General features: G+C 38.9%; 1 protein-coding gene across 1 annotated transcript in view; it reads right to left on the reverse strand.

The window, feature by feature from the left end:
- The window catches only part of RNF17 (ring finger protein 17), a 54,328-nt gene that overhangs the window by 20,654 nt on the left and 9,371 nt on the right, over nucleotides 1–24,303 (reverse strand). The window contains exons 9-22 of the mRNA XM_075742255.1: nucleotides 23,680–23,851; nucleotides 22,231–22,307; nucleotides 19,686–19,760; nucleotides 18,237–18,505; nucleotides 16,966–17,043; nucleotides 12,465–12,626; nucleotides 11,349–11,538; nucleotides 10,704–10,869; nucleotides 9,145–9,335; nucleotides 8,213–8,348; nucleotides 7,607–7,760; nucleotides 6,785–6,900; nucleotides 4,360–4,480; nucleotides 3,495–3,612 (exon numbers count right to left, since the gene is read on the reverse strand). Coding sequence (XP_075598370.1) covers nucleotides 3,495–3,612; nucleotides 4,360–4,480; nucleotides 6,785–6,900; nucleotides 7,607–7,760; nucleotides 8,213–8,348; nucleotides 9,145–9,335; nucleotides 10,704–10,869; nucleotides 11,349–11,538; nucleotides 12,465–12,626; nucleotides 16,966–17,043; nucleotides 18,237–18,505; nucleotides 19,686–19,760; nucleotides 22,231–22,307; nucleotides 23,680–23,851 — 2,025 coding nt within the window. The remainder of the gene's footprint in view (nucleotides 1–3,494; nucleotides 3,613–4,359; nucleotides 4,481–6,784; nucleotides 6,901–7,606; nucleotides 7,761–8,212; nucleotides 8,349–9,144; nucleotides 9,336–10,703; nucleotides 10,870–11,348; nucleotides 11,539–12,464; nucleotides 12,627–16,965; nucleotides 17,044–18,236; nucleotides 18,506–19,685; nucleotides 19,761–22,230; nucleotides 22,308–23,679; nucleotides 23,852–24,303) is intronic.

The raw sequence follows: 24,303 nt of genomic DNA on the forward strand, positions 1-24,303 counted from the left end.
GGCACCCTGGTCCAGTGCTTGACAACACTTTTGATGAAGCAATTTTTCCTAACATCCTAATCCTGCCCTGGTGCAACTTTAGGCCATTTCCTCTTGTCCAATCAGTTGTTACCTGGGAGGAGACCAACATCCACCTCACTACAACCTCCTTTCAGGTAGTCATAGAGAGCGATAAGGTCTCCCTTCAGCCTCTTTTTCTACAGGAGAAACAATCCCAGTTCCCTCAGCCACTCCTCCTAAAACACATGCCCTAGACCCTTCACCAGCTTTGTTGCTCTTCTTTGGTCATGCTCCAACATCTCAATGTCCTTCTTGTAGTGAGGGGCCCAAAACTGAACACAGTACTTGAGGTGCGACCTCACCAGTGCCGAGTACAAAGGGACAATCACTTCCCTAGTCCTGCTGGCCACACTATTTCTGATACAAATTGCAGATCCATCAAAAAACCCAATCAATTTTGAATGAACTTCAGACTCCAAGGTTTCTTCCTGGAATTCTGCATGGACTACTTCCTATCCCAACACAAGAGTAAGATTACTGAGGTTTGCTTGTTAGCAAGTCAGCTTCAACAGAGCACTGTGCTCTCCTGCTTACGGTGTTTTATACTAGTTTATAGAGATGGCCTGGGTATCCCTCAACAGCATTAAACATGGAAGAGTAATCATATCCCAAATGTGATTCCCAATGACCTAAAGTAGGGTTAAACTATTCACCAGTCTCTAACCTTTTTGCAGACATCCATCTGCACAAATGTGAATTTCAGTGGGAAAGCATGACACATGAGCTCTGGAGGGCTAGAGACCTATGCGCACTGGAGATCAAAGCAAGCCAAAACCCCCCTAAGCCCCCACAAAACAACCCCCTTGCCCCTCACTCAAATGGAAACATCATTTCAACTAAAAGACATAGTGCACTGGGTGTAAATGTCAAGGTGTCGGTAGCTGTGGCAAGGGGCTGCAGGGATTATCTCTCAGAGAAGAGGCCAGGTGCTGCCCAATAGCTGACAGAGCTTGTTTCAGACATCTCTGCAACAGACTCTCCACAGGACATGGCCGAGCCCCTCAGTGAGGCTGGTGGCACCTCTAATTTAATAAGGGGCAGAAAACGCCAGGGAGAGAGAGAAGGGAACAGAAGAGAAGTAACATAGGGAACACCGAAGTCAGAAGAGCAGAAGGGATTTTGTGGGGGAAGAGGCATGCTCCTGAAGGGACTGAGGCCTTTGGTGGGGGCACACTGGAGCACAGGAAGAAAAGGGCAAGAAGAAAGCAGCAGGGAGAAATTGCTGTGCCCTGATCTCAATCCCCTGCACTGCTCACTGCCCCTCTGAAGGGGCTGGGTGTAACCAGAGTATAGTAGGGGGAAGAGCCGTGCTTGGAGTGAAGCTGAGCGTGGGAAAGGGAAGGATAGGTGCTATAAATGTTTGTCTTTCTTTTCCAATGTCTGAATCAGTAATTAGAAGTTTATGATAATTAGTAATTAAGTTAAATTAAGTCTGTTTTGCCCACGACAGTACGTGATAAGCGATTTTCCTGTCTCTATTTTGACCCATGAGTTTTCTTACTCCTGTTTCTTCTATTTTCTTCCCAGTCCAGCTATAGAAGGGGGAGTGAGTGAGCAAACAAAAAATCCACATTAGTAATGTTATCAGCGTTACACAGCAACTTACATTAAAGTAGCATTCATTTGTTTGCAGGCCACAAGCAGGCATCTAAGTATAGCTGTAACGCAACAAATTACCATACTGATAATGACAAAACAATTCGGCTGTTCAGGTTTCAGTAAAGCTGCTTAAGTTTACAAAAATCTTATTAAAAATTGTGCCGACCCACGTGCAGGACCTTGCACTTGGCCTTGTTGAACTTCATGCGGTTCACACGGGCCCACCTCTCCAGCCTGTCAAGGTCCCTCTGGATGGCATCCCTTCCCTCCAGCATGTCGACCACACCACACAGCTTGGTGTCGTCAGCAAACTTGCTGAGGGTGCACTCGATCCCACTGTCCATGTCGCCGACAAAGATGTTGAACAGTGTTGGTCCCAGTACCAACCCCTGAGGAACACCACTCGTCACTGTTCTCCACTTGGACATTGCGCCGTTGACCACAACTCTTTGAGTGCGACAATCTAGCCAACTCCTTATCCACCGAGTGGTCCATCCATTGAATCCACATCTCTCCAATTTAGAGACAAGGATGTTGTGCGGGACAGTGTCAAATGCCTTGCACAAGTCCAGGTAGATGACGTCAGCTGCCCATCCCTTATCCACCAACACTGTAACCCCATCATAGAAGGCCACCAAGTTTGGCAGGCACGATTTGCCCTTAGTGAAGCCGTGTTGGCTGTCACCAATCACCTCCTTATCTTCCATGTGCCTGACCATAGCCTCCAGGAGGGTCTGCTCCATAATCTTGCCAGGCATGGAGGTGAGACTGACCAGCCTGTAGTTCCCTGGGTCTTCCTTTTTACCCTTCTTAAAAATGGGGGTTATGTTCCCCCTTTTCCAGTCGGCGGGAACTTCGCCGGACTGCCAGGACTTCTCAAATATGATGGAGAGTGGCCTGGCCACTTCATCCACCAGTTCCCTCAAGACCCGCGGATGCAACTCATCAGGTCCCATGGACTTGTGCACCTTCAGGTTCCTTAGATATTCTCGAACCTGATCTTCTCCTACAGTGGGCGGTTCTTCATTCTCCCAGTCCCTGCCTTCTGCGACCTGGGCAGTGTGGCTCAAGCATTTGCCAGTGAAGACTGAGGCAAAGAAGTCATTGAGTACCTCAGCCTAGTACAAGAGAAGTGTTACTAGCGTTTAGTTACATTTCTGAGCTAAGAGATAAAAGACCACTTATTTGCTTCCTCCTGAAAAATGCAAATTCAGGAATTCTCTTTTGGAATCAAAACTTTCTATTTAACAATCTTTTTATTTTCATCAGTATTCAAGAACTATTAACGAAAGAATAATAATTGATTTTCATGAATACAGCCCATGGATTATCCAACAAACTAAATGCAACAGTGTTATCTCATCAGCCTCATCTCCCCCAGCAGGCTTCCTAACTTTCCTGTCACTGTCACAGCTGGTTATCTGAGTGTTTGTTTTCTAATAATGGACCTTCCAAAGAGATGACTTACCTTAGGTGCAGGTTAATCACACAAAACCAGTTATTTCTTTTCTTACAACAAGGGAGTGGAAACCTTAATGATAACGAGTTTGGGAAGATCCAGCACTCAAGCACATTACAAGTATGATGCAAGCATTTAACCTCCAACTTCGGAATCATTTCAATAAACTATGTTAGTCAAGATTTAGTTTGAGAATTCAGCTATGCCAAACTGCAGTTACACTCCGTAACTTATGGCAGTCGATGAATGTGATTTGTAATGAATTTATCACAACTGTGGTAAATTCCAGCCACTGGAAGTGATATACTAAAGCCAGTAATTTTGTTACCCAAATTCAATGTTTCTAAATACTTTAAGTTATGCACAGTGTATTTACCCAGGTATGTAGGATGCTAGGTCTTCTTTAACTAGCTGGCAGTTAATACTAGAACTTCTTCCATGAACAGCAGAGGAGTCAAAGAGTTCAATAGATAAGATGTTATTATCTAAAATTTCTGTGAATAAGTAATATAAACATAATTAGTGCCAATCAGTGACAGTATAAAGACTATTTATGGTTTTGGAGACATGGCAAACGGTACTAAGAGGCAAAATTTTGTAAAAATGTATTTGATTTATAAAATAATTGTTTCTGAACATCAATAATATATAGAGGCTTAGCTTTGCATGTATCTATATAATTAACTTAAAATACACCCACAATTACAAAGTATTTTTGTACAAAGAAACCAACTGCTACATGTAATTTCATTTCTTAAATGAGTTTCAAACCACCATTCCACTGGTGTTGAAAAATAACGAGCTGTGTATTAACAATGAATGGTATTGAGAAAAATCCTACTAAGGCATATATGTCTTATGTGAAATTCTTTTTTTTTTTTTTTAATGTTTTACAGCAGCAGTGATCACACTCCCAGCTACCAATAAAATCAGAAAGAGTCAAGGATAGCTAGTACTTTTGGAAACAAGCCCATCTTAATAAACCAGTATATTTATATCACTTAATGCTGTCACCACTTAATGTGGTCTGTAAGAGAAGACACAGAGCTTTTGTCAGAAGTTATATCTATTATGTCTCCTCCAATTAGTTCATGTTTAGATATTCTTACTCCAGGCTACCTGCTGCAAGTATGAACATAAGCATTTCAAATAAATACTATTTAGAATATGAAAGTGCATGTTTCTACATGAGTTAATTTCATAATATTTAAATATTAATTAATACATTTTTGATAACTTACCAACAACTGAACACAGCATAATTTTATCATCAGTCATTTCTTCAAATCTTTCCTTGGCTTCTCTGTTCCACTCCTTTGCCCCTTTAAAAGGCTCAATGCAAGCCAACCTGCACCTGATTGCCTAAAGAATAACTCAACATATGTATCTACCATCACATATCAAGACCATCTCATTACAGCCAAATCATAGCCTTTGCTTTGCACTCATGCAGGACAGCAAGACAGCATGACCTTGGCTTCTCATTCCACATTACCATTATATGATGATCCCCCCCCCCCCTCCCTGCTGGCAGCTGGGCATGAACCTCAAGTTCAGGTACATTCTTGCTGAAATAGCAAGAGCTTACTTCTCCTTGACTCTCTTTATGGTTAGGCATAGAACTAGCTGCAAAGATCAGTACAGATTACTGCAGACAGGTGATAAAGCAAGCCTTTATCCTGTTTTGCTTATGATGTAATTACCCAGATTCAAAGCATCGAAGATTAACATGACTATACCACTGTAGAAGTCTGAAGGAGTTCTAAACACAGTAGCACCACAGTATCTATGTCAGAAAACTCCTGCCAGATTTTTGAAAGTTATTAATTAGGAGACATTAAAAAAAGAGACACACAGGAAATCAGACGAGATTAAGTACTTTGATTAAAAGCATTTTTGTTTAGCATCTTTATTGCAAACTTTGACAGCCACACTATGGCTCAATTAAAACTGTGAACATTATTGTTTGCTCCTGCTTATTGCACTGAAAGAAAGCAAGTAACAAAGGTGCAGGAAAAGGGAGAGAAAGGAAATAAAGCCAATAGAAATAAGAATGTTTTGTGCAGATATTCTTAGGATACCTGCAGTCAGGAATATGAAAATAAGACTGACAGACAGGTTAAATAACCATTAAAAAAAAAGGCTGTGGATGACAAAACCAACACTACATTAAGCACTGCTCATTCCAGTCTTAGCCAAGATTTCTGCACCACTCAAGTCCATTAAAATGCCTGCAAACTGTATTAATGGGTTGAAAAAAGTCTGACTTCTCTTGTAACAGCCTAATTAAAATCTCATAAACAACTAATTTTTTTTTTGAGGCCACGCAATGTGATCAAGTGCAAAGACTTACCAATACTTGTATGCAACAGGATAGAGCTACACAAGCACCCTCACTTCCGATACTCTTACCTTTTGCATGCTTGATTTTGCAATCTTGTGTTCATTCATGTTTCAAAGAATTTTAAATCCTTAAAAATTTTTAATAGAAAGATTTGAAACCATAGCAACACATAAGCAGACTCAAGTCTGCTCATCTATTACTTGCATTAAAACTAATAGCAACTGGAACTTGTTATTTCTTAGGCAAACATCCTGCCAGAGTGTTTCACCGTAACCTATATAAGGCATAAGAATGCTGAAACTTGAGAAAGAGTGACGGGTTCAAGTTTTTTTAGACCATTCTCTAGTGGTCATATATCCATCTGTATCTGTAACTCCTTAGCACCTTCTCCTTTACGTTCAAAGCAAGGAGGCCTAGTAGTATGTGCTCAAGAGCTGACAAACTCTTCACAGATTTTCCTGAGGATTTTTATTTGGTCAATAACAAGCAAGTTGCATTTTTGATGTGTGTTATCCCATCGTTCCAACACCCTTATTCATTAGACACTCTGATCTGAATCATTAAGACATTGCAAATGCAAAAACATTTTGCCATTTTCAGATTGTTTCCTCTCCCTTGCTGTCAAAAATGGCTCAATTATTTTGGCTGAAACTCTCCCCAGAAACATCTGCTCAAAATATAAACAATTAAATCCTATTTTCAGTAAAGATGCTGGCCAACCTTAGTTATAACAATCACTACTTCTGGTGCCTACAACTGGTTAAAAAAACCCTATCAACATGTGAAGTTTTAAAGTTTAGCATAATTATGGTTAGCAACCAGAACTATCGAATGAACAGCTGAAGAATTATTTTCTACTTATGTGTATTTTTTATCTGACAGAAATACTTCGCCATTTCCTTTCCCACTCAGTTCTTCTCCTTGTCAAAAGGAGGAAATGCCATAAAAACAAACAAAAATATAATTTTAAAAAAAGACCATTATTAGATTATAATTTGAAAATGAAAGAATGTAAAAATTAATTCAGCTTACTATGGAGTAAAATGAGGTATCTGAATTAAACACACAGACACAGAATGTATATCTACCTCCTCACCACAAGGTAACATTAGATTTCATTTAAAACTGACTGATAGAAAAAATATTAAGAATTTTCAATGTGCATCCAAAACATATTTAATAAGTCACATCATAACTCCATATGAAAAGGGACTTGCTTAGCATTTTATTTACTTCAGAATGTTAACAACCCTCTCTTTTCCCTTCCATCCACTGAGATTCTATTAATTTTGAGTATTTAATTCAGGCAAGCACTAATTTACCTTTTCTGGATAGCTCAGAAACTCCTTTTTTACTCTGCGTATGTTTTTAAGAGTTAAGTTTGCAACGTTGCCAAAGTCAACATATTTTACCGTAACTTCTTGACGACTTGGCAGCCCTTCAAGAAAAACAATCTAAGTTATTAAACCAAAAAATGAATATCTGATACAGGTTAAAGCACCAGAAACTCAGAGCAAAATTCACATTTACCCCATACAATCATAAAATACCACATTTTCAAATGTTCTATAGCCCAACTCAAAAACTGTCTTCTTTAAGAGCCAGGTCTTTCGGGTTCCTGAAACAACAGGGTTAGCATTTTGGCCCCCTTCCACCTAATCCACTGGCACATTAAATACATGCCAAGCAGACGACATGTAAGCACACAGGCATGCTACACTGCCCCTACAGACAACACAGAGGTCAGTACAAGTACATCCCCCACCCCCTTTGGAATTGCTATGGAGAATTATTAAGCCACACTAGTTACACTCAGAGGTTGGCTATAATAGACAAATCTGTAGTTCAAACTGTAATAGTAAGTGAAACATTATTGAAAATAATTATATAATAGAATGTCAATAATATATAGAAAATTAAGTATACTGCTTCTTTTTACTAAAAAAAAAATTATGTATAAAACACTCCATTAATAGCAAAAGAATGTAACACGAATTAGTACTACTGACTTTATGGACCTACCTGTTAGTATAAGAACGTCTAATAAAAATAATGGCTGTCTGTTACTGCTCATATCCAGTGTGTGACTAGTACCACATCTGACTTTACATCCAAGCATTAGAGTAAAAGAATCAATACTTCACCAATAATCTGTGCTCTGTACCAATTCCCATCTTCATGTTTTGCAATACAGGCTTGGCCTTCAACTGGGCAGATAATTTCCAAGTTTCTCCCATACTCATGTTTATACACCTCCTGAATTTTCTTTGAAAGAGCTAAAGAATCCAGGCTATCTCTCTAAAATAAAAAACCAAGACATAAATACACATCAGATATTTTTTTTTTTAAAAAAAAATAGTATTTTTTGCTCTTTTAAGGGATATTTTTCCTAGTAGTGTACTTCCTAGTCTACCCCCACAAATTAAACAGTGGTTATGAATTAATGAATTGTTGAATATTGCCCTGTTCAACCATCATTCTAAACAGTAAAACACTACATACCAACATAAGAATTAACCATGCAACAAAACTGACTAAAAACTGTTAACCTTCTGCAGTCCTAAGAATTCCTGGAATTAATTTAGGATTGTAGGAATTAATCTCATCTATTAATTCTAGGAATCCTCAAACTGGTAACAAGTGAGAGAAGTTAATGGAAATTGTAGCTTATTTAATGTCAACTACAAGTAGCTCAACATTAAAATGTCTGTTCAGAGTTTTATTGAAATAGACCTTATTTCTAAACTTACCAAGTGCAGATAGAAATCACTTGGACTATTAACGTGACAAACTATGACAGAGACTTCTCTTTCTTGTGGAATCTTAGGTGGCATATACTGCAAGATGGTACTATTTTCCAACTGCCTGGGAAGCTGTGATCTAAACCTGAAGTAAACAAAATGAAATTTTGAATAAATTCTGTCAAAATTAACTGAGAAAGAACTCTTCTATATTCAAATGTCAAGCTTCTCATCAAAAAACCCACAAAATGGTCTTATAAAAGTAACTTTTTTCATGTTTGTGTGAATAGCTTGAACTTTCCTTCTTGCAGTTGGTGCAGTCAATTCTCTCTACTCACATGGAGTCTTCTCCATGTGCAGCAAAATGAACTACAATTTCCTACAGATTTGCATGCTGTACCCAAACACCAAAACGCTCATGTTCTCTATCTCCTGCCTCTTCCACTGGTCCCTCCAAAGCGGATCTCCTCTGTCCTAATGCCAACATCAAGCTTTCCCTCACGCCCTATCATCATTCTCCTATTCATCATGCCAGAAGCATCACATCAGGAGACTGGCTGGTAGGCAGTGACAGGCTACTCAGCATGTCTGAACCAAATCAAAGATACAAGGCTGATTTTTGTATGTTTTTCTGTCCGTGGGAGACACTAAGGGCTTCTCCTTGCACTCCCTTGTTATTCAAACTTGCATAGAGATGTAAATGTTGTCATTTTCTAAAAAAAGTTCATTATCTAAATAAATCCCTGAATGGTGCAAATGAGTATGCCACCGTGCTTATTAGTGAGAGTGAAAAAAAGAAATCAATAGATATTGCTGAAGATCAATGTCACACATTAATATATCAAACACTGCAAAACAACTTGCTTGGTAAACTTCACTTTGTAAGTATTATGCTATTATCATTTATGGTATAAGAGCATAAAATAAAGGAAAACACATACCTTGCCAAGTCTAAAAAAACTAATGCATCCTTGAGAGACACTGGCATGTTATTGCTTATTTCATTAAATGGAGGTTTTTTTAAATCCACAATGAGAACACCATCCTCTTCTCTAAATACGGTCATTAAAACCACTTTATTATTTACCATTCCTAAAAATTTTGTCTTTGCTTCCTCTCCCCAACCTTCACTCTGTGTTAGGAAGAAGGAAAAAGTTACTGAAGATGTCAGAGAATGTTAAAACAAAAAATACAAATAGTAATGAAAATAAATACAGTAGAAGCAGAGAAGGGAGCAGAGACACATCTGAACAGATGAAATACTGAACACACTGTTAGACTGTCTAGTTCATAGTCAGGATAGCACTAAACAGTATTCTATGACAGATTTGTAAGTGTTTTAACTGTATAAAACTGAGTCAGATCAAAAGGCTGCAGTTTCTACCATGTGTCTTTTAAAGATTCAAGATTTCATCCCCTCTGATTGTTCTGATAGATAAACCAGAATCGTCACATGCTGTTTCATCTCGTGACTTACATTTCTGCTCTCCCAATTCAACTGAAAATTTATTCTTATCTTTTTGTGTCTTTATGTAAGTGTACAAGATAGTTAGGTCAATTTACATATTCGTCCTTTCCACAACATCCTTAGTGATGCTTTATCTACCTTGAAAAAGCCTGAGTTTGTTTCTCTTGGATCAAGTTAATGCATTTCTCATTTCATACTGCAAATCTGTGCTTTTTAGGTGTGAAAAAAAAAAAATGAAAGCACATATAAGGAAAGCACTTTACCCTCACCTGTGGAAACTGTTCCAGATCTTTCCTATTTAAAGCTATTTCAGACATCAGACTGGTAAACAACACAGCTAACCAGCAGTTATATTGTAAAAAATGCACAGCTGTATTGGACATAGTTCATTCCCACGTGAATGTGGCAAAAATAAAGCAAGCCTAATAAAGAAGTGAATATTGAAGAAAATAATGCTGCAATGTATATCCTTTTTCTAAGGGAATAAATGCTGACAGTACTTTTATTTGTTGTTATACTGAAAGAGAATAACACTTCTCAGTATGTGGCAAAAAAACCCAATTAAGTGACAAAGGACAATCCCTGAAAAGATTCTCTTAAAAATTCTGAAGCTATTTCCTCTCTGTTTGGATTATTTTTGAAAGTTACCACTTGCATAAAATTATGACAGTCATGAAATAAGAATATCAGTTCTGCAATTTGTTTCTAAATTTGTTTCTAAATTTGACAGAAGAACATGTTTAGAGTAAGAGTAGTGAGATTTAAGCCTGAAATATGTATTTGTAAACCCAGAGGCTTTTTAAGACAGACTGCTATAAGCTCTTGTTTCCTTCCCAATGAAAGCAATGCGACCCATCTTTTTACAATAGATGATTTAGCTTCTTTTTTTAATAAAATAAAATACACCCTGTACTTCTCTCGAGTTTCCTTCTATTTATACTGGAATGAGATCATTGTAAATTATGTATTTAAGTTAACATAAATCTTAGAAAAAAAAAATCTCCTAAAATAGTACAAACAGCTTTTACGTACTGCATTTTTGGGAACAACATCCTTCAATGAACACCGTACTGCTAAAGGAGGAACAGCTGCAAGTTCTGCCTCAATATGCTGATTAGGCTTCCTTACAAACAAACAAACGTCATCTGTTTCAATAGTTTGCACAATAGCAGGTTCAGACTTTTCAGCGGGAACATATCTACTGTCAATGGGAATAAAAGCAGTACTAGGCTTTAAAGAAGAAGAAAAAAAACCAACCCCAAAACCAAAAAAAAAAACCCAAGCCAAACCCAGGACTTAAAAAAAAAAAAAGGTCATTATTGCAATAATTGGAATAAAGTAATGTCATCGAAACAGAACAATAAAGTCTCAAAGACATGCATTTCTTTTTCTTTTTTCTTTTTTTTTTTAAATATTGAGGACTCACATATTCTCTTTTGCAATGCAAGTTTAAGTTAAACATTTTAATGCGTGAAGGCTTATACACTTGTGTACTTACACAGACTGCCACTTTTCCTGTGGAAAACACCTACATACACAGAACATTAGTGTCATTTGGCTATCTGGTTATCTGCTCATGTGAAGCTGATGGAGGACTTGTTTCTTAGTAGAGATCCTCTTGAGTAACAACAGTCACGGACAACAATGGCAGACAAAACCCTCTCTCTGTAAACATACCTTGAGAAAATTAGAACTACAGTGCCACCAAAATCAATCAGGAATACTTCCAGCAGTGCAATATCACAAACTTTGTATCTTATTGGATCACAGGGATTCCTCTCACTTTTACTTTCCAGGGGAATTAGTTCAGTGATAGTTCCACGGCACCACATTCCAGTTTCCATACTCTTAATAAAAATTCTAGCACCTATATGGAAGCAAACAAAAAAAAAAGAAAAAAGAAAAAAAGACTAAATTCAGTATTTGCAGATATTTCTTGCTGGAAGTATTATTACAGTTCTGCATAATGTTCCATTGCTGCCTATCTTCCACACAGGTAGTAAGAATGCTACCGCTAAAATAAAGACACAAAGACGTGAAAAACCTTGTCTTGATAACCACCAGAAGTTTTCTCCCCACATTCATTTACACCATGTCTGTAAGGCTAGGAGGTCTTTGGTTTGTATTAAGTAATTTCTGGCAAACTCTCTATACCTCTTTGCCAAAAAAACATTGAAGTTGAGGGCTATTACATACTTTTTATCAGTTTTCTAAACATCTTCTAGAAGCAAGTCACATTGTCAACATGTGGGCTGGAAAATAATTTTAATGATTTAGAAATGCATTATTGTATTTCTTTTTTACTTCTGGAATGGTTTCTATCCAGTTAGTGAATTTTAAAAAAATCATCTATCCACTCAAAGTTGCTTGCACGAAAGAAAGCTGATTTACTAAGGCAATGAAAAAACTAGGCTGGTCATTAAAATCAGTATACTGAAAAAGAACTATCAGTTAACAACAATTACTACCTAATGCTGGAAAACATTAAGTTTACACCCAGGTGTTTTAACTGGTGGTTACTCTATGTACCTAAATTGTTGAGGTTGAGAAGAACTGCAGTCTTTTGTACCTCTACTGTTTTCATTTATATGATTTAATACAAGTCTACTTTACCAAACAATGTGTATAATGTTTCCCCAAAAGCATTAATTGTACATTCCAGAACATATAAGGACTGCTTTACTATGTAAAGGGCGGGGTGGGAGGGAAGAGGAAAAAGAATATTATACTAAGGAAGACATACCACAACATAGTATTTGAACTAATGTAGACCTTTAGAAATTAGTAATTTACCTAGTTCCAAAACGTCTGAAGGCAGGAGATACAAACTCTTATTACAACAAAACTTTTTCAATTTCTTTTCCAAAATCCCAGCTTCTTTCTTCTGTGAGTATCTCCGAATATAAAAGTGGCATGGATTTATAACATGACTTACAAACACTAGTTCTGTCAAACCTGAGTAAGACAGAAAACAGATTATCAAACAGTATCCAAGTGACTCCAGCCAGTATTATTAGACACGTGATTAGGTTTATGTTGCCTTAATCATGATAACATTACCTCAAATAGCTTTTAATCTGACAAGTCTGCTCACACTTGTTTCTAACTAGTTACCATGTTTCCCTTCTGATTAAATCCACTCTTTTGAACTATGTCCCTTAAGCTACCCTGCAAAATAAAAGGCTGTTTACAAAGTAGTTGCCTGAATTTAAGCAGGTAATTCAGAGTTTGTATTCCATTTAACAGAGGGATAGAAAGCTTCTAGAAAGCAAGTTAGAGAGATTAAGACTCCTACCTCTAAGAACAGGTATGCTAAGCACTTGTATTGGGTTTGCGTGGCAAGGTTTTGGTAGCAGAGGGGGGGTTGGGGAGGGTGGGTGCTACAAGGGTGGCTTCTGTGAGAAGCTGCTAGAAGCTTCCCCTGTGTCTGACAGAGCCAATGCCAGCCGGCTCCAAGACGGACCCGCTGCTGGCCAAGGCCAAGCCAATCAGCGCCTCTGTGATAACATATTTAGGAAAGAAAAAAAACAGCTAGAGAGAGCTTTTGCAGCCAGAGAGAGGAGGGAGAAGATGTAAGAACATCTGCAGACACCAAGGTCAGTGCAGGAAGAGGGGGAAGGAGGTGCTCCAGGCGCCGGAGCAGAGATTCCCCTGCAGCCCATGGTGAAGACCATGGTGAGGCAGGCTGTCCCTCTGCAGCCCATGGAGGAAGGATGAGGGGGTGTAGAGATTCCACCTGCAGCCCGTGGAGGACCCCACGCCGGAGCAGGCGTGTAACCGAACAGATAATCATGGTGATGGGCAGGGAACATTCTGAGCAGAACGGTATGGCGATGGTTGGGTGATCGTGTTTTGTGTGATGTTGCTAACCCATTTGTGGCTGCTAACTATGTCCATTTTATAGCCCTAACCTGATATGAATGATAGAATAGATAAAGCATATAGTTGGCAGTGGATGCAAGTAATATTTTATCTTCTGTCAAAATCATGTCCTTTGACTGAACTTTGTTCATTATAATCTAATTATAATACCAAAACACACCTCCATTCTAAAAGCTACCCACCTTTGAGCTATGACCACCCCTCACTGGGCATGCTCTTTCAATTTTTCTTAGTATATAACTTTAAATCAAAGTAAGAAAACTTTTTACCAATCACAATAAGGTAACTATGTGATGTAAATGTAATTTTGTAGTGATGTAAGTGTAATTTTGTAACCTAAGGGTATAAATGTATAAGGGATTAAAGGCTAGGTGTGCATGTTAGGAGGAGAGATCCCCCATGCACCCAGTGCTGAATAAACCAATGTTGGCTTTCTTAACTACATTTCTGTTTGGAAAGTTTTTATTGCTGTTTGAGCGGTAACAGATGGAGACACCTGAAAGAGGCTGTGACCCCGTGGGAAGCCCACACTGGAGCAGGCTCCTAGCAGGACCTGTGGAGAGAGGAGCCCAGGCCAGAGCAGGTTTGCTGACAGGACTTGTGACCCCGTGGGGGACCCACGCTGGAGCAGTCTGCTCCTGAAGGTCTGCACCCCGTGGAAGGGACCCATGCTGGAGCAGTTTGTGAAGGACTGTAGCCCGTGAGAGGGACCCCACACTGGAGCAGGCGAAGAAACGAGAGGAGTCCTCCCCCTGAGGATGAAGAAGCGGCAGAAACAACGTGTGATGAACTGACCGTAACCCCCATTCCCTGTCCCCCTGTGTTGCTGAGGGGGGAGGAGGTTGAAACCAGGAGTGAAGTTGAGCCTGGGAACAAGGGAGAGGTGGGAGGAGGTGTTTTAAGATTTGATTTTATTTCTCATTCCTCTACTGTGTTTTGCTTGGTAATAAATGAGATGAACTTTTCACTAAGTTCAGTCTGTTTTACTCATGACAATAATTAGTGAGTGATCTCTCCCTGTCCTTATCTCGACCCACAAGCATTTCGTTATACCTCTTCTTCCCTGCCTAGTGAACAAGGGGAGTGATAGAGCTGCTCTGGTGGGCACCTGGCCTCCAGCCAGGGTCAACCCACTACAGCACTTTGTATACTTATTCAGTGATAATGCATCAAGATCAAGAATTAGCCTAAGGCTAGCCAAGAGATGACCCTATATAAGACAGTACTTCTGACTAAGCATCCAAATCCTTTGTACTGCGGGTACCTCCCTTGATTTGGGATCCAAAATGCTGGTTTCTTTTTCTGAAGCTACTCACCAAAGGTGGCAGATGGGTCAGAAGGTTTTAGAGGCTAAGCAACTCAATTCCTACAAAAGTACTCTACACCACAACACTTCCTGCAAAGAGTGGATAGCACTATCTAGATCCAATGCCACCTGTGTGACTGATCAGGGCACAGCAAATAGATGGCAGTGCTCTAGGATACTACAAGTCTGTCTCTGTGCCCATCTCTGAACTACAACTGATCATGGGCAAAAGATGGTACAAAGAATCTGGCATTTGAAACATTCTGAGCATGTATGCAGGACTGTGCTTGGAAGTTCAGGAAATGCAGTGTCCAGAACAGATGCAAGATTACTCCTGGGCATTTCCAGTGGAAGACATGGTATCTGAGTAAAAAGTCTGAATGACTTGAAAGGTTTCAGCTATAGGTACACTAACTCTTTTGGATCACCCCTGGTCTCCAATCATGCGATGAGCCAGCTAGCTTGTCCTAAGTAGACCAGGAAAAAGCATGTACTAACAGCCACTTCACTAGATCAGCAGAGGCTGATACCTCCAGCCAAAAACAGCAATAGGAGCTGGGCCAGTGCTGGATCACTAGAGCCAGATGGATCCAGAAGAGATGTCTTTAAGCTGTTTGAGAGCATTTCTTAAACTAAACGCAAACAAAAAATCCTAACAAATCACAACTGCCTGAAAAGGATTTGAAAAATTTGTCAAATATTATTCATCTGATAACTAACCCTACTAGCAGGAGAGAATGAAAACCTCATTACATCAAACTTCAAATTATGTTTCCCATAATTCAAAAAGATCCAGTATTGCACAAAATATGTATTTTAGTATATTGCTGATAAAAACAATCACATCAAGTAATTGTGATCATTTCGTCTCTTAAGATCTTGTTCCCCTAGTGTGTATGTGAGAGATACTCAAACTTCAGTGTCTGGAAAGGCTCAAACACCACACAACTGTGACAGCTGTGAGGCGTTTCTCTCTCCATGCAAATTCTTTAATGTCTAATAAAGGGGTGAGCACACTAACTTCAGTGTGGGCATTATGAGAATTTCTCTGCTAACTACTTATTTCCACAGAATTTGTTATGGACTTAAAACGCTCAAATTCCCTAACACTCTGTCAAGTTGCGTTAAGTGCGGCCAGCGAATTCAAAAGTTGCTGGACAGGAAATAGGGGACAGTGCATTTATAAGATTCTAAGGTTAAAAAAAAAGAAAAAACAAACGAAACCCATCAAAAACCCCAAACAAAACAAAAAATGCAATTTCCTCAATCTTTTTTCTTTGCAAATATTATTTTGTTTCCTAGATTAAGGTAAATCTTTTTGCAGCAGTATTTTCCACATCTGCTTCTTCCTCTGTCAACTTCTTAGGTCAGTTTCCTTCTTTCCCAATACTGTGATCTCTAATTTTCAACTTTTATTACAATTTACACTTAACACTGAATAAAGCTCAAAGCACCACACAAACCATGCCTACAGAATTTTTGAACGAAGCAACTTATTTCCTCAAATTACTCAGTTTTGTACACTAATCTGTTCACTCATAATTCAGAAAATCACAGATGGAGGGAGAATTAGATAACAGTTCAAAATTCAGTATATTGACCAAAATTCAACTATTGACCTAAGAAATGAGTCCCACTGTTCACAGCAAGCACTACTAGCATTATGTTAAATACCTGCCAGGTGTTAAGAAACAATGCCAATGTTGAGTTTCGGAAAGTTGCTTGGGACTTCCTGTATTGCATCTTCCATCTTAAAAGACAGTATAGTCTTTACTTTAGCAAGTAGAGCAGACCAGGGAGTGGTTTTGCAGAGCAAAACTGCTGGTGCTAAGAATGACATCTGCACTGTTAAGCAACTCCCAGACTAGTCTGAACTGGAAGGAAATCAATTCATATGCCTCCAAGTCTGCTCTTACATGTGAGCAAATACATGCAAACTATAGGGGACAGTCAGGAGATCTGCTTCCTAGTCCATTCCCGATCCCAACTACAATGCTACCGTATGTGTCCAACTCTACAATAAATTCCAGTGTCTGCTCTTACTACTTAGAGGATCGGGTCCCTTCTAGTAAACTAAACCATCTACCAGATAGGAAAACCACTAACCAGCTTTGTGTTGAAAAGGTGTTTCCTTTTTGAAGAGTTTCTTCCTCTGTTCATCAGCATGATATTCTGTGGGAAACTCTGTTGAATGTTTTAGGAGAAAAGTTTAATGAATTAGGTTAGTTAAGTATTTATACATAGGTAGTAAAGCAGCAAACACGGTAAAGAGAAATTACATGTTTTTTAAGGGTAATGCAAAGGCAAAATTCTCCTATCTGATGTGACTGAAAGATGCACACACTGTGACTATGCACACACGGCCAGCCCACATGCTAATTCCAAGATCACAGAACTCTCATTACAATTTTTAGCTTCAAGACATGCAAAACTCATGTAACATTGCAGTTTGGAGGAATTCTGTTCTGGTAAGAGTTTTGTGAACTCCACTGGGATTCTGGAATACGCCACTTTAGACAGTCATGCCCAAGATCTGAAATTTACTTCACCTTGATCACAGCTATATGCTACCACAATTACTCTCACATATCACCCCTGCCCTCTCCCTCATCCTCTTCAATCATTACTAATCATAGGAATTTTCTAGGTATGTTGTGGACATAGAACACTCTGAAGTTAAGCATCTTAATTATACCATGGGATGCATCTATGTATTGCTCCCCTGTTATCTAACTGGAATTTCCATGTTCCAACTTGTTCCTAACGCCTTCAGTACTATCCCTGACCACATCCTGGACACCAGCTTGGTAGGCTCTGCTGGACTCGCTCCAGTATGACAGTAACTTTCCGTACTGCAGGGTCCAAAACTGGACACGGTACTCCACATTCAGTCTCACGAGAGCCTAACAGAGAAGGATCACTTCCTGGACCTGTTAGCTACATCCTTACTGATACAGTCCCGGGAAAACCTGACAAGCTGAAAACCTAATTGTTATGGCCAGTTAACACAGGACAATGCCCTGGGAAAAGATTCAGGGAGCCAAGGGAACTGCCAGAAAAGCATCCTCCAGGAGCCAACATCAGAAACTCTGAGGGGGATTGTAACAACTAAAAGTCAGAAGGAATCATCCAGGCAGACACAAGAACTTATGACCCCTCTTTGACAAAACTTGTGAGAAAGTTTTCACTAAGCTAAAATGAAATAGGACAAAAGAGAAATGATGCTAGCTCAAAGGAAGATAAAGTGAAATACAGACATCATTAAAGAATTCATATAATCCGAGTGTAATTACAAACACACAACATAATACAAAACACATAAATAACATCATGCTGGACAATGGAACATTGAAAGCATCAGATATTAAGAAACTTACTTTCCAGGTCATCTTCAAATATTTCTTCTATTATGACATCAGGGTTGGATGGAGACTTGGGTAGAGCAGGAATACTCTGATGACGTATCATCGGAAGTGTTTCTTGTACTTCAGTATTTTTCACTTCTTTGTGAACACTGACTTTATTTGCAAGAGCCTTTATTTTACTCTGTCTGCTAAGTGCTGGAAACATATTCTCTACAGATGACTGAGTATCACAGCCCGGCACTTTGTCATCAAGGAGAAGAGTGTGTTGTACATTATCTTCACTATATTTGGGAAAACATTTACTTGGAGACAAATTAATATAATCCAGTCTGTTTTCAGAAAGCACACAAGTCAAAGCAGAGGTTTTATTAAGAACATATCACTATGTTAAGAAAACACCTTATAAGAGCTAGTTGAAATAAACTGTGTTATGTTTTTGAATACCAAGATGACAAAAACAGTAACATGATTTCTGAAACCTAAAAAGGACTGGCACAGAAATGGCACATATTCTTGAGTACACTTCAATACAAGAGCTACCCCTGTTTAAATGATCAGAGGTCACAGGTACAAATATAAACTACTTCACAAAAATGTTAATGATGTGATCGATAGTTCATGTTAAAAACAAAAGGCATGTCAGATGCTTTCATATTAAGTTACTTTTCTCTGTAATCTGCAGGGTTTTCAAATACTACAATATGCAATAAACCTTTATAAACATAACCAGTGCTAACTACAATGGCCCTAAAAGCACTCTATTCCATTTTCTCAAGTTTTTGTCAAAGACTGCAGGGAAAAATAAATAAGGGGGACTAATAGAGCAATTGTAATTTTTAAAATAAAAATGATTTTTTTTCTAATTCAAGTTCATCTGAAGTAATTTATTGTGGTATTTGACACAATCAGTATTTAGACTGTGAAGCGGAAATACTGTAAATTTCAGTATTTGCTGTTGCTTTTAGAGATTTATTTACACTTACATTAAGTAATTTTCATATGCTGAAATGATAAATATCTCCATTATGTGTGCTAGGAACATGCAGACCTGGTGTTTAGGGACATGGTTTAGCAGTAGACTTGGCAGTGCTATGTTAACAGTTGGACTAAATGATCTCAAAGGTCTTTTCCAACCTAAATGATTCTGTATTTGTATCATTAAATGCCAAAGCTGAAAAGCATACAGCATAAAAATAAATTTTGGTAACTTAAGTGATACAGTGAAATATAATTGGGTGAAAAGACAAGTAAAATTGGAATGTCAGAACTGAAACATTAACTGGATTATCCGGAATGCTGATTGAAATACCAACATCTGAAGTTTTGCTTTGTTTCATTATACTCTTAGAAACCCATAAGCATATACAGGTTTTTTATTTTTAAATTTAATTTCCAATAAATATTTAACCATTAGAAGAACACGTTAAGTTACTGTACCTATCCTCCTGAAAAAATACTTACTGCCCTGTTGTTCCCCATTCAATCTTGCCCAAATTTTTTAACAGAGGTGTAATCTCATCAGTGTTTAGGAAGAATCTCAAGAGAAAAGAAGAAACATTACAAAATGTGACATGAATACATAAATCACTCAGAGTTTGAAATGTACAGTATTTTTCAGCACAATATTCATAGAGGCACAAAGAAAGAGATTAATTACCTACTCAAGTTTCATTCTTCAAATCCTATTAACAACAAGGCCAAGTGCAAGGTCCTGCATATGGCTGGGGCAATCCCAAGTACTGCTATGGGCTGGGCTGAGAATGGATTGAGAGCAGATGCGAGGAGGAGGACTTGGGGGCGTTGGTAGACGAGAAGCTCAATGTGAGCCAGCAATGTACGTTTGCAGCCCAGAAAGCCAGCTGTATCCTGGGCTGCATCAGAAGCGTGACCAGCAGGTCAAGGGAGGTGATTCTGCCCCTCTACTCCACTCTCATGAGGTTCCACCTAGAGGAGTACTACATCCAGCTCTGGGGTTCCCAGTACGAGAAGAACATGGAGCTGTTAGAGCGAGTCCAGAGGAGGGTCACAAAGGTAACAAGAGGGCTGAAGCACCTCTCCTATGAGGACAGGATGAGAGAGTTGGGCTTGCTCAGCCTGGGGAAAAGTCTCCAGGGAGACCTTATAGCAGCCTTCCAGTTTCTAAAGGGGGGCCTACAGGAAAGCTGGAGAGGGACTGTTTACAAGGGTGTGTAGCGATAGGACGAGGGGTAACAGCTTTAAACTGAAAGAGGGTAGATTTAGATTAGATGTAAGGAAGAAATTCTTCCCTGTGAGGGTGGTGAGGCACTGGAACAGGCTGCCCAGAGAAGCTGTGGATGCCCCCTCCCTGGCAGTGTTCAAGGCCAGGTTGGATGGGGCTTTGGGCTACTTGGTCTAGTGGAGGGTGTCCCTGCCCGTGGCAGGGCAGTTAGAAGTAGATGGTCTTTTAAAGTCTCTTCCAATCCAAACCATTCTATGATTCTATGTTTTAGCTTTCTCCTAGGTTGGAAGAGTTTGCCATTATGCATTTAAACAGGCTTCTCCAAAATTCTCATTCACCACTGACATTGTCTTCAAAAACAGGCCATACCTAACAAGTCTTTAAATTTACTAAAAGATGATTTTGAAGATACCTTTATCCACATTCTAATGATTCAACTAACATATGACAGGAATCGTAATTTTTGTCAAGCACTGGAACAGGCTGCCCAGGGAAGCGATTGAGTCACCATCCCTAGAGGCATTTGGAGAGTTGGGGTTGTTCAGCCTGGAGAAGAGAAGGCTCTGGGGAGACCTCAGAGCAGCCTTTCAGTACTTAAAGGGGGCTTAAAAGAAAGATGTGGACAAACTTTTCAATAGGGCCTGCAGTGACAGGACAAGGGGTAATGGTTTTAAACTAAACCAAGGTAGATTCAGACTAGATTTAAGGAAGAAATTTTTTACCATGAGGGTGGTGAGGCACTGGAACAGGTTGCCTAAGGAGGTGGTACATGCCCCATCCCTGGAAACATTCAAGGCCAGGTTGGATAGGGCTCTGAGCAACCTGATCTAGTTCAAGATGTCCCTGCTCGTTGCAGCAGAGTTGGACTAGATGACTTTTAAAGGTCCCTTCTGACTCAAACTGCTTGATGATTTTGTAATCTAAAACATGTAGACATGGTGCTAAGGGACACGGTTTAGCAGTGGACTTGGTAGTATTAGGTTAACAGTTGGACTTGATGATCTTAAGGGTCTTTTCCAAACTAGATGATTCTGATTCTATGGTAATTTTTTCCACACTTTGCATGCATGTAATCAACTTTGAGCTTCATTCCTCTGTGCCAGTCAGAATCTGATGTCACACAACCACTCTATCCCCCAAAATGGTTCCATGTCCTGAAATACATTCAGGTTCCCCAAGATGTTCCAACATAACACCACCTTTGTTCTATACCTCCGTCGTTCCTGAATGTGGCCTTTATACACTAGGGTTACAGTACTCTGACCAGTCTTATGACCAAACTGCATAGGGTGAACTGTACCACAGCCATGACACATTTTCTTACTCATTTCTAGTACAGAAATCATATTTGTCACTACCAATGAGGGCAACATGGTAACTGGGATTTTGCACAAATTTCTCCTTAGACATCAGTGCCCCAAAAACCATTTAAGTCTTTCCTGAAGGTGGGAAACAGATTCAGTTTTAAAAAAATAATTAAGCCATTGTTTCCCCAATTTATTTCTACCTATAAGGGGTGGAGAGGAAGTAGGAAAGTGGCAGAAGTTTGTCAAGAATTTTCTAAATGCACATATATTTGTTTACATAGCAGCAAACTGTATGTGCTTTCTCCCTGATGCCTCAGATGAAGGCTACTGCGCATTGTTAGTGACGAGTTTATATTAATCTGAATTAGTAGTTTTTCAGTAAAATGCAAGTGAAGCAGCTCAATTTCTGCTGTGTAACTGCTATGTGAATAGTTTTTGTAATTAAGATAACCAGTGCATCCATTTACCTCCCAATATACCTCCCACTCCAGTCATTTACCTTGGAAGTATTTTTTCCTTTAAAATACTCATTCTTGAGAGTTCAGTGTCAACTGGCAACTTTAAATTATAAATAACCTGAAATTAAGAAATACAGTCTTAGCTTCTATTGTTCTCCACGTGGTCTAGTGGAGGGTGTCCCTGACCGCAGCAGGGGGATTGGAACTAGATGATCTTTAAGGTCCCTTCCAACCCAAACCATTCCGATTCTCTGATTATAGAAAAAGCAGATACAGGCACCTATTATTTACAACATGGCAAAGCCAGAGTAAGACATGTTTAATTTTACAGAAAAACCCAAGAGCTTACTCATTAACAGCCAATAGTTAATTCTCAATTATGCCTTCTTATATTGCTAAGACATAGTGGTTGGACATTTTGTAACATTAGCACGTAAACAGAAGCATGGGTCAGATTTTTCTTTTGTATGAACATCTACTGAGAAGGTGACTTCTAAGAAAGAAGGTAGGCTGAGGGGAGGACAGTGGTGGGTGCCAGCCTCCAAAAGTCACACTTGACAAGATGAAGGCAAATGCCAGAAAAAAAAAAGGAGGATCAGACCTCTTTCCTGGGTCACATAAGACAGACAATTTCTTCACGTGGACGGTGACAACTAGATGCAAGGAACACGACAGTCCAAAAATCACACTACTTCAAAGAATGATGAGACCAGTTAGTAATTATTTTTCTCAATACAAAGACTACAAAGGATCCAAATGAAGTAACTGGGTAGCAGATTTAGAAAGAACAGAGGGAGCTATTTTATATACACCTCATTTTATAGGGAGCTATTTTATATAATAAAATAATAAGGAGCTATTTCATATAATTTAGCTCCCTATTTAATAATAGGGAGCTATTTTATATACACCATGGAACTCACTGCCACTGCATATGCATACATACATATATTGTACATATGTAGACACACATACACACTGCCACAAGCATTATGAAGACATTCAAGGAAGTGTTACACAAGCTTATGGACACACTGAGGTAATGTTTACTCAGTGCAATGACCCTCATGTATCCTAGTGATTATAAAATCCTTAACCTTCAACTGACTATTAATTCTGGAGTAGTTCAGTGAGGTCTGGAATGGGAAAGGCTTGAGAGACTTCTAAAGTACTGAAAACACTGTCATTTCACTGATCAGTAAGTACCATGTCACAGTTTTCCTGTCCTCCCCTTCCATCTGCTATTTCAGGTAGCAAGCTTTTTGAGGCAAGAACCCTCTTTTCTGTTTCACATCAGTCACCAGACCCTAATTTGTGACCAAGACCAAATATAAACTGTGTATATGTGCAGAGGTGGCGTAAGAATACGTTACTGGAAAAAACTCAGTGTTGAAGTCAGAAAACTGAAAGACAGATCACAGAAACCTTCAATCAAATGTTGAATGTATTCATTAAAAAGAGATTATTTCACAGTGCAAGAATGTAACTACCTGAGTGAGATCACAATAGGTTCTTACAGAAGGTGTAATTTTTAATTCCTTCGCAATCCTAATGGCACCAATCAAGCACTTTCTCTTCTCTTCAATGATTTGCTTTGCTTTTGCAATACCAGCACTGTAGTTGCTGATGCTCTTCACTAATTCTGCACACAGATTCCTTTTCCTGTATTAAAAATATTATTTTTCAGAATTTAATAAGCACTCAGCCATACAGATTTGAAGTTCAACTGTAACACACCACTGCCAGTCACACCACAATACCATGTGGATATGTCTCACACAGAAACATCATTTTCCTCAAACAGTGAAAAGCATGGAAAACCCATTTAATAATACAAGGAACTACAAAAGTTAACAGTTTACACTGAAAAGCCATTTCATTTGGAGAAACATTTTTTTTTCATTAAATGATTAAAGCCCTCTTCCATTCAAGCCTCCTGATATTTCCATGCACATCCAACTGAAAACTTAGTAGTTGGATTTTACAATTCAGTCTATTAAGGTATCAGACCTCCCTCTCAAGAGTCTCTTCTGGAATCCTTAGCTTTGACACGCCCTCCCCCCACTTAAAACTGAAGATACAAATATTTTTGAAAATTAAGAAATAGTGTCCTT

This window comes from Balearica regulorum, chromosome 1, assembly GCF_011004875.1.
Source record: "Balearica regulorum gibbericeps isolate bBalReg1 chromosome 1, bBalReg1.pri, whole genome shotgun sequence".
Classification (NCBI taxonomy): Eukaryota; Metazoa; Chordata; class Aves; order Gruiformes; family Gruidae; genus Balearica; species Balearica regulorum.